The sequence below is a fragment of the Notothenia rossii genome, assembly GCF_949606895.1.
Source record: "Notothenia rossii genome assembly, chromosome: 9".
In the NCBI taxonomy this organism is placed as follows: domain Eukaryota; kingdom Metazoa; phylum Chordata; class Actinopteri; order Perciformes; family Nototheniidae; genus Notothenia; species Notothenia rossii.
Genome location: NC_136907.1, coordinates 62,643,754 through 62,653,962, shown reverse-complemented (window position 1 = coordinate 62,653,962; position 10,209 = coordinate 62,643,754). Strand labels below are relative to the sequence as shown.

Below are 10,209 nucleotides of genomic sequence, written 5' to 3'. Positions count from 1 at the left end.
TGCATGCTGGGATAAATTCCAGTAAACCATGACCCTAAAGCTGCCAGTAAAATCCCTCAGATTGCTTCTGGGATGGTTATAAGGCTTTGTTGTGACGTCAGATCGGTGGGGGGACTGTGTCCGAATATTTCTGTTACTTCCCAAAACAGACAATTGTTGTGCGTAACAAAGCCTACAAATGATTTCAAGGAAAGACCTGCATATGTAAAGCGTTATTCAAATATTCCCAATATCAAATCTCATCCCTCTCTATTATGGCCAGCTTTTCACTCTTGATGGGCTCAGTCGTAACAGCAAATGTTAAGATCTCAGCTATACATATGAGAAAAGCTTTCTTATAAAAGTAGTCGAGTAACATTTTTGTTAATCTCTTGAAATGCGGGGGAGGGAAATCATGGTCCAACACAATGGTAAGTGCTTTATAAAAGTACAGTTCTTGTATTTTCTCACTAAACCGACAAGTTCCAAAAAACTCCGTAAAGATACATACTTGCTCTTAGTAGTACTCGACATGTGGGAAGTATATTTATTCTCAGTGACCTCGCATTAAGGTCAGTAAGTTTAATAAATTCTGAAAACTGATAGAGCAGGAGTTGTAGACGTGAAATTAAATGTCATTTCTAGAATGAGAAAATTGGGTGGATTTGTCCAAGTGGCGTTCACTCTTTGAAACGTGCTTATCCAAGCGACGAGCGCTGTCCATGTCCATGGAAATAGAAACGATCAAGTGTTTTTTGAGTATACTTTGAAAGGGAATCAACACTGTGCAAGAGGGGGAAAAACACAGCAAGATGAAATGGATGGCTGAATTGCATGTCCACACAATCTCCCTTTGAAATGATTCATCCCATTTCTGTTAATTAGCAGCCACACTTGTGAAATGACCTCTGAATCCTGCCTCTGTCTGTAGCTCCCTCTGCCTAGCGACAAAGGTAGGGAGAGCGGATCAGAGCAGGGGGAGAGAAAGGGAGGGATTAGACAGAGGGGGTGAGGGCAATAAGAGAGGACAGTGTTCAAAAAGAGGGAGAATATGTGATAGCAATGTGAGAGAGATAGTGTAAGAAAGAACACATAGTAAATCAAATCAAATCTCTGTGCTAGATCTCAGTGCTGTGAGTCTAACAATCCGATTATGTGTAACGCTTGGTGACAGGATGCATGACTGTACTGTGGCTTTGTCCATTTGGCAAGAACAGCGATAAGGTCAATAGACAAGTGGATGACGCAGAACAATACGATTTTTCTTACTAAGCAAAGGCAAGGTTCACAGTGTGTATATGGGTGCGTTCTTCGGCCAAAACAGCCTTTAGGAAACTATAATAAATCAAGGAACAAGTATGAGGAGTTGAAGGGGAAATGTCACAACTGCTGTTGAGTTTAGCATGCAGGCATTGGCCTATAAATTCACAGGATAACACAAAGCTAGATCAGTGAGTGACAGATGGGGGATTGGTAGAGCAGATCCAGTGGCAGATTATTTATTGATTAGATATCAGAGACACAGGGTGAGGCAGTAGGTGTCTTAAATGTGACCTCAATGCGGACATGGAATAAATCGCTCCCACTGCTATTAAGACAGAAGTTTGTTCTTGTGCCTCATTAGCATGGAAACTGTTTTCCTAAAACACATATAGGCGCTACACGATTTGAAACCCACAGCCCCACAGAGGGCTCTAAACGAGGGGGGAAATATTTAACAATTGACACCTGAGATTAACAATCATTTGAGGACTTGCTGCATGACTAACTATGTAAGGCACATCGGCAGCTATAATCATTACTCTGTGATGCTGGTCAAGCACTGAAGGCCCATCAATTATTCTTGCTAATAAATAGATTTACGTGTGTACCATCTGATAGTTATTCACAGTCCATCTTTTACTCTCTTCAGTATACACAGGAGACAATGGCCTTCTTTCTCTGCATCCATAATGAACGACCTCTCTCCATCATGCTATATACACACATAAATATTTTCTTGTGCAGCCCAGGGTGCACGAATAAGACACGATGAAGAAAATGTATTCTGTTATTATCAAATTACTGTCCTCAGCATTAATGAATGACGAAGATTTGCATCACCCCCCGATGTGAACATAGAGTTTCAACACCATCTGCTATTTGTTATATTGCCTGTTACAATGCCTCTGCTCCTTTGAAGAGGTCCTTTTAAAGGCATTCAAATATAATGCTAAATAGCTGTCACTGCCGGCACTACGACACAATCTGAATACAAATGTGCCACGCAGGAGAGGTCTGTTGTTTCTTTACCCAAAAAACAATGCGTTGCAGTTGCAGCAGGGACAAGACTTTATTGGGTTAATCCCAAGTTTCAGGAACTACCGACCTGCGTCTTAACCACGCTCACATCCTTTAAAACAGTGCATACATTAAGAAGTAACAGAAGTTATCCTTTTTGATTCTGCAAACGATGTCTGGTTAAGTCAACAGAACAACAAAAACAACCTTCTGATTGATATGTAAAAGATTGAACACACTTTGTTCAATTTTTGCATAAAGATGAATATTGTATGAAGTCCAGCAGTTTATTCAGTGTATTGTTCAAAAGTATTTATACATTTTTTTTAAGTCTTGAACCATTCTACATTTAGCCATATGTTTCCACTGTTTAATTAGTTTAACACTTAATTGTTAGTCTTGCTATAATTGTGCTAGGCCCTTGATATTTTTCATTATTTGTGGTGGTTAAACCAGGTTCCTCTACTCTCATGATTTATTTAGTGTTTTGATTTTCATAATAGAATTAGGTAGCTTTTCGTAGCTACTTTGTTGAATGTAGCTAACGTGAAGAATATTTACTTTTCTTTATCAGAAAACAAAAGATATATCATTATTTAAAAAAACCTGTGTTAGGATCAACAGCACATTCTTACATGACCTATGGCTCTGGCATTAAGTAAACAAGGTGATTTGTACACAATATTGTTTCTAGAGACGATGAAGCTTGATAAAGGGCCAGGCCAACCGTGACAATTGTAATTGGGACTAGCTGTCATTGTCACAGTGATTTACGACATAATTAATGAGCAATTAGGTGACATATTATGGTGGTTTTCTTTGTTTTTCACGGAAAAATAAGTTGCTCTTGGTGATTACCCACTGCCTCTCTAGTTTTAGAAAATACTTAAGGCTAAAGAAGATGTAAATACACAATGTTAATGTTAAAACCTATGACTAATAAAATATAATTTAAAAACTCCTCTTGTTATTAGTGGCAAACAGCTTATATAAATGTGCTGGTTGTTTAAAAACAGCTGATGTTGTTTAAATGCTTGTGTACCGCATATCTTCCTAATGAACTGAATGCCTCTGAGACCTTCATTGATTTGTTTTCTTCTTTGAATGTTTGAATATCTTCAATTTTTTCCACCCCTACTGAATGGTACATTGTACATTTTCATCCTTCCTCTGTTTCTGCCTATGACAATGTGTGTGTCATTTCAAGTTAATTAAAACACAAATTAACCATATGGCCTTGGAATATATCCGCATTGGCACCTTCAAAGCACGACAAAACCCCTTTGTTTCTTTGAACCTGTGCTAAAGAGGGCTGGAGCTGCATACTTCCTTATCGAGGCTTTCTCTTGACAGAAACAGCAGGAGATAATCAATACGCTTTCCCACCACCTCCAAGATGATAAACTTGGAGCATATCTCAGAACCTGCAGCCTTAATTTCTCTCACGAGGTTCAGCGAGGGGACTCATTAGACTAATACACCTTTGTTAATTACTCTCACCACAAGCGCTATATAACACCAGAAGGAAAAAAACTTGTAGTGTTCATTACTAATGGCCAGAACAGCTCAGGTTTGTTAACCGATCGATCACCACGGTACCAAATAAAATAGACTCAACATAGCAGTACATGTGCCTAAGGTTTCCAAGCAAAGTCAGTTAACACAACGACTTTCAATGGACTGTTTAATAATGTGTTATTTAATATTTCAGGATTCAGAGTTCCGATAAGCCTCTAACCCACAACTGGTCAAATATGTAGGATAAAGAATATGTAAGACAGAGATAATTGGAAGATCAGCTTTGTGAAACAGGCATTTTCTCTTTTCTCTCTCACTATCTTCCGTGCACGATAATGAGAAGGGTTTTTGCCTCACATTCCTGCTACAATGACCATATGCAGCGTATCACTAAGTGAAAAAGATTTGCCTTTCCCTTTTTTATTAATGCAACATAGTGGCTGGCGAAACCTGGATAGACACAACGTTAGCGTTCTCTGCCTTTTTCTACTCCATCTCAACGATATGTCTAAGGAGCCCCTCCCCCACACCGCTGGTCGAATGTCAGTGTGGTTGAGAGATTAATCGTTGGTCGCATGCTGTGGGTTGTCAATTCAACGCCTCAGGAAGAGCCACATCAGCATAACAGGAACCCATTTTCAAACATGTGTCATATTCTATGAACAAAACCTGCTCTTGTTTTCTCCTTTCAAAGGGGATATCTACCTCTTTGCTTGCTGTGTCTAAAGATTAGAGTTAGCATCAGGGCAAGCTATGAAGCACAGTGGCAACTTGGCACTGCGGGCCGCGGGGGGTGGATGAGGTGTGTTTCAAAAGGAAACCATCAATACAGAACAAGACACAGCAGGAGACAACAGCTACCCGCCGGCTATTGGCTCATTACATGGGAAATACAAGGACTGTTCAGAACGCATTTGGGATCTTGTCCTGTCGAGGGACCACAGAGACGGACACAACTGGAAAACCTTCACCCCTTTAACACTATTGTAAAATATGGTTTAGTACCCTAGGCCTAGATTATAAGTAGTTTGAATGCATTTAATATGAATGCAGCCACATATAAATGGCGGGGTAGATACTTTTTTCTTAGAACTATCCACAGGTTCAAGTATATTTTATGGAGCTTGCATTTGCTCAAGGAAATGCCTGAGGATGTGCCAGCGGCACTTCATCTACGGTTTTTACATACATTTAATAAGGGTAAGAAAAGCCAAGGTTAGCAGATTTCCTAATGAAACTGATATGTATACAGTCGTTTGACATGTCACATTAGCTGTCCATTACTCAATGATGAAGTCCAGCTGTCTTTTACAGAAGCCTGCAGGTAACTCAGTCTCCCTCTGGATATGATAAGATGTGTCATATATATGAAGTGTAATCTTATAGAACAGACAGAATGTGGGAGAGCTTTCAGGTCCTATTTAATCATTTTCCCTGTTTTGATATCAAAGGAATTGCCTCGTGTTACTAACCTTTTCCTTTGATATATTCATGTGACTAAGTAAGAGGTTATGTTAAATTGAGGCTATTCACTGCTCACATGATATAAAATAACTCTGATGATTTTGAGTTTCACTTGTTTCAGACTATGCTTTTTGATGTGCAGTTATTCAAAGACATGCTGGGTGGCTTCGTAAAATTGTTCTGTAACATTAACAAGGGAGAAAAGTAGTAAATATATTCAACATTCATAGAAGAATAATGACAAGGACCATGCTCACAGAATGTTTGATGCCTGCTCGGCTGTTCTTAAAATGTATATTATTTTCTCTTTATTGTTCAAAGAACATGAACAAATTACTTGAAAGCCACACAGCTTTCACACACCAGGCCTCTGGCTTCAATATGCTTTTTTTCTCTCAAGAAATTCAGAAAGGAATTCTGTTTTGCTTTTGTGCTAAACATTCTCTAAATACAGTCATATGCTCATTCTACAACCCACACACAGTAAATACATTTATTCAAGTTTGTAATATTTAGCTAAATTGTAGGCATAACAGTGTGTACCAACTTCTTTGCTTTAAGGGAGCAGTAAATGCAAAAAACATGTATTTCAGTTTAGTAGATGGCTCTACCAGAAAGCATTTTACATATCTATAATCATTCTTATAAACATGAAAATCTGAAGCTCAAATGTCTTCATCAAACCCAGCAATAAAACAAACTAGAGAATGCAATTACTGAAGAAATTGCTAGTGGGAATGGTTTATGCTGAAAAGCTGAGGCTGAATTGCTGTGCTGAAAAGTTATGTGTAAGAAGAAAGTGAAGAATTTAGATTGAAATGTTACATGAACACTGGGGTAACCGAAGTCTGCTGCTCTGAGCATGTCAGTTGGATTTATGACATCATCGTGTTCCATGACACAGGTGTTTATAAATTATATTTGAGCTAACGACGTGTCCAGAGATCAAAGGTTTCCATGGTGACGTGCAGTAATCAGTGAGAGGAGAGCATTTGCATTGTTCTGAATGAGAGATAAATTGTCACGATCTGTCTGTGTTGTGTTTTATCTTGTCTAGATCCGTCTTTGGTTTTCTGTCTGCGTTGTGTCTTGTCTAGATCTGTCTTTGGTTTTCTGTCTGCATTGTGTTTTGTCTTGTTTAGATCTGTCTGTGGTTCCCTGTCGTTAGTTTCCCTGGTGTGTCTAATTTAACGATTGTGTTCACCTGGTGTCCCTGTGTTTTCTCCTCCCTCCTCACCTGTGTCTTGTTTGTATGATTAGTCTTGTGTGTATTTAAGTTCTGGTTTTTCTGTCTGTCTTTGTCGGTTCATCTTGTATAATGACTTGGTCTGCGGTGAGTGTTCTGTTCAGTCTTTGTGAATAGTTTAGCCTTGAAATAAAGGAGTTATTTTTGTCACTTTAATCTGCATTTGGGTCCTGCTTCCTACACAGATCGTAACATTACGAACCGACCCGAGATATGGGCCCAGCAGATCCGTTTGAGCAGGAACTATTGGATTATACCTTTTCTCTCTCTGCCTGCGCTCATCAATGGATGGGAGCTGTCAGGGTTCAGCAGCGAGAGGCTGCTCTGGCAGATGCATGCAAGCTTACGATGAAGAATCAAGATTTGGTTAAATTCTTACCTGCCTGGCTTTTGGATTACCTCACGGTTTGTTTTCCCGATCCTGATAGACCCAGGTCTCCCAATTCCCTTTTGGATACCACACGCATCAGTGTGGTCCGTCTGGCGTCAGCCCCTGCTTCTCACCCAGTGTTTGCTCCAGAACCGGTCCCAGCAGCCATGGTTCCGGCCCTGGTTCCGGCCCCAGCAGCCATGGTTCCGGCTTCAGTACCGGCCCCAGTAGCCATGGCCCGGCTTCAGTACCGGCCCCAGTAGCCATGGTCCCGACTCCAGTTTCGGCTCCAGGACTGGCTTACCGGCCAACGCCAGCTCCCCGAGTCCTTTCGGCGTACCGGCCGACTCCAGCACCTTGTCTCCTGTTGGCTGTTCAGCCGACGCCAGCTCCTCGAGTCCTGTCGGCGTACCGGCAGACTCCAGCACCTCGTCTCCTGTTGGCTCTCCAGCCGACGCCAGCTCCCCGAGTCCTGTCGGCGTACCGACCGACTCAAGACCCTTCTCAAGACCCTTCTCAAGTCCTCTCTCAAGTTCCCTCTGAAGTCGTCTCTCAAGTTTCCTCTGGAGTTCCCTCTCGAGTCATCTCTCAAGTCTCCTCTCCAGTTCCCTCTCAAGACTCCTCTCGAGTTCCCTCTTAGGTCACCTCTCGAGTTCCCTCTCGAGTTCCCTCTCAAGTCACCTCTCGAGTTCCCTCTCGAGTCACCTCTCGAGTTCCCTCTCGAGTCCCCTCTCAAGTCTCTTCTCCAGTCTCCTCTCAAGTCTCCTCTCGAGTTACCTCTCAAGTCACTTCTCGAGTTCCCTCTCAAGACCTCTCTCGAGTTTCCTCTTGAGTCCCCTCTCAAGTAACCTCTCGAGTTCCCTCTCAAGTCACCGCTCGAGTTCCCTCTCAAGTCTCCTCTCGAGTCTCCGTTCAAGTTCCCTCTCGAGATCCTTCTCAAGTCACCTCTCAAGTCAACTCTCAAGTTTCCTCTCGAGTTCCCTCTCAAGCCCTCTCTCGAGTCCCCAGTCCAGTCCCTACTCAAGTGCCGTTGGAGGTTCCGCTGGGGGTCCTGCCAACCCTATATCCTGACCCGTTGGGGGTCCCGCCGTCTACTCTTCTGCCAGGGGTCCTGCCAATCCCTTGTCCTGTCCCGTTGGGGGTCCCGCCGACTGCTCTCCTGCCGGGGGTCCTGCCAACCCTATGTCCGGTCCCATTGGGGGTCCCGCCGACTACTCTCCTACCGGGGGTCCTGCCAACTTCATGTCCTGTCCCGTTTGGGGTCCGGCTGACTACTCTTCTGCCGGGGGTCCTGCCAACCCTATGTCCTGTGCGGTTGGAGGTTCCGCTGGGGGTCCTGCCAACCCTGTGTCATGTTCCGTTGGAGGCCCCGCCATCTCCTGTCCTGCCGAGGGTCCTGCCAACTCCTGGTCCTGTTCCGTTGGGGGTTCCGCCGACAACTCTTCTGCCGGGGGTACTGCCAACCCCTTGTCCTGTTCCGTTGGAGTCCCCGCCATCATCTGTCTCGCCGGGGGTCCTGCCAACTCCTGGTCCACTTCCGTGGGGGATCCTGCCGAGGCCTATCCCACCGGCTCCGGTTCCTGTTCGGCCGACACCGGGCTCTGCTCGGCCTCTGGAGCTGTCTGGTCTTCGCCCTCGAGCCCGGCCCCCTGAGAGCCCGGCCCCCTGAGAGCCACAGTCTTCGCCCTCGAGCCCGGCCCTCTGAGAGCCGCAGTCTTCACCCTCGATCCCGGCCACCTGAGAGTCGCGGTCTTCGCCCTCGAGCCCAGCCCCCTGTGAGCCGCATTCTTCGCCCTCGAGCCCGGCCCCCTGAAGGCCACGGCCTTCGCCCTCGAGCCCGGCCTCCTGACTTTCCCGGCCGCGGTCCTCGCCCTCATGCTCGGCCCCCTGACTTTCCCGGCCGTGGTCCTCGCCCTCATGCTCGGCCCCCTGACTTTCCCGGCCGCGGTCCTCGCCCTCATGCTCGGCCCCCTGACTTTTCCGGCCGCGGTCCTCGCCCTCATGCTCGGCCCCCTGAGTTCGCCCACGGTGGCCTTCGCCCCTCCATAACCCCCACCTTGGACTCTGTTTTGCCCCCGGGCCATCAGCCCGAGTCCCCCTTCTCGGCTTCTGCCTTGCCCCCGGGCCGTCCGCCCGAGATCCCTTCCTGGTCCTCTGCTGTGCCCCTGGGCGGTCAGCTCAGTCCCGTCCTCCTGACCCCCTCCACCCACCCTGGTGGCCTAGTGATGCATCCCTCCGCCGGAACCCCTCCACCCACCCTGCTTGAGGTTTTGGACTTTTGTGGTTTTGTTTTGGGACGTCTGGGAGCCGTCCCTTGAGGGGGGGGGGGTTATGTCACGATCTGTCTGTGTTATGTTTTGTCTTGTCTAGATCTGTCTTTGGTTTTCTGTCTGCGTTGTGTCTTGTCTAGATCTGTCTTTGGTTTTCTGTCTGCGTTGTGTCTTGTTTAGATCTGTCTGTGGTTCCCTGTCGTTAGTTTCCCTGGTGTGTCTAATTTACCCGATTGTGTTCACCTGGTGTCCCTGTGTTTTCTCCTCCCTCCTCACCTGTCTTGTTTGTATGATTAGTCTTGTGTGTATTTAAGTTCTGGTTTTTCTGTCTGTCTTTTTCGGTTCGTCTTGTGTAATGACTTGGTCTGCGGTGAGTGTTCTGTTCAGTCTTTGTGAATAGTTTAGCCTTGAAATAAAGGAGTTATTTTTGTCACTTTAATCTGCATTTGGGTCCTGCTTCCTACACACATCGTAACATAAATGTCAGGATTCTGATGTTTTGTATGGGTGTTTTCCTCCGTGTATATTGTCTGGTCCTTCTTCCTGTGTTTTTCCCCTGTCAGATTCCCTGGTGTGTCTAACTGTCTGATTGTGTTCACCTGTCGCCCTTGTGTTTCTCCTCCCCTGCCCGGCTGTTTCTCATCTTGTGATTACCCCTCTCTGTATTTAGTCTTGTCTCTTCCTGTGTTCAGTGTTGGTTCATTATTTGTCATTCCTGTTCCCCTTCATGTGGGTCACTGTCACCTTTGTTTGGATGCTACCTCGTACCTGTTCGTGGATTCTTGTTTTGCCTCGTGCCTCGTACCTGTACCTGGATTCTTGTTTTGTTCGGCTTTTGGGAAATAAATCTCGCCTTTTTGTTTCCTTTTGAAACCTGCTTCCTCCTCATTCTGCATTTGGGTCCTATTTTTCCACACAGCCTAACAGAATGAACCAACCACGAATGGACCCAGCAGATGATCCATTTGAGGTAGAATTATAGCATTTTACCTTTTATCTTTCTGCTTTGATTGGTGGAAGGGAGCGTCCAGAAGAGGGCTGCTCTGGTAGAGGTGCACCGGTTGGCAGCAGAGAAACCATGT

The 10,209-nt window shown here is 45.1% G+C and overlaps 1 protein-coding gene across 1 annotated transcript; it reads left to right on the top strand.

Moving 5' to 3' along the window:
- Positions 1 to 6,559: 6,559 nt before the first annotated feature.
- On the top strand, positions 6,560 to 9,560 carry LOC307017512 (uncharacterized protein). Its single transcript, XM_079647113.1, has 2 exons — positions 6,560 to 8,482; positions 8,536 to 9,560. Exons 1-2 carry the CDS (start codon positions 8,040 to 8,042, stop codon positions 9,173 to 9,175), a joined length of 1,083 nt encoding a protein of 360 aa, XP_079503239.1. The 5' UTR covers positions 6,560 to 8,039; the 3' UTR covers positions 9,176 to 9,560.
- Positions 9,561 to 10,209: the final 649 nt, after the last annotated feature.

What these genes read in the sequence shown, in the direction of transcription:
- LOC307017512 (XM_079647113.1), top strand. Translation starts at nt 8,040, where the DNA reads ATGTCCGGTCCCATTGGGGGTCCCGCCGACTACTCTCCTACCGGGGGT. An exon ending in TCGGCCTCTGGAGCTGTCTG is followed by an intron (nt 8,483 to 8,535) that starts GTCTTCGCCCTC and finishes TGAGAGCCACAG; the next exon opens with TCTTCGCCCTCGAGCCCGGC.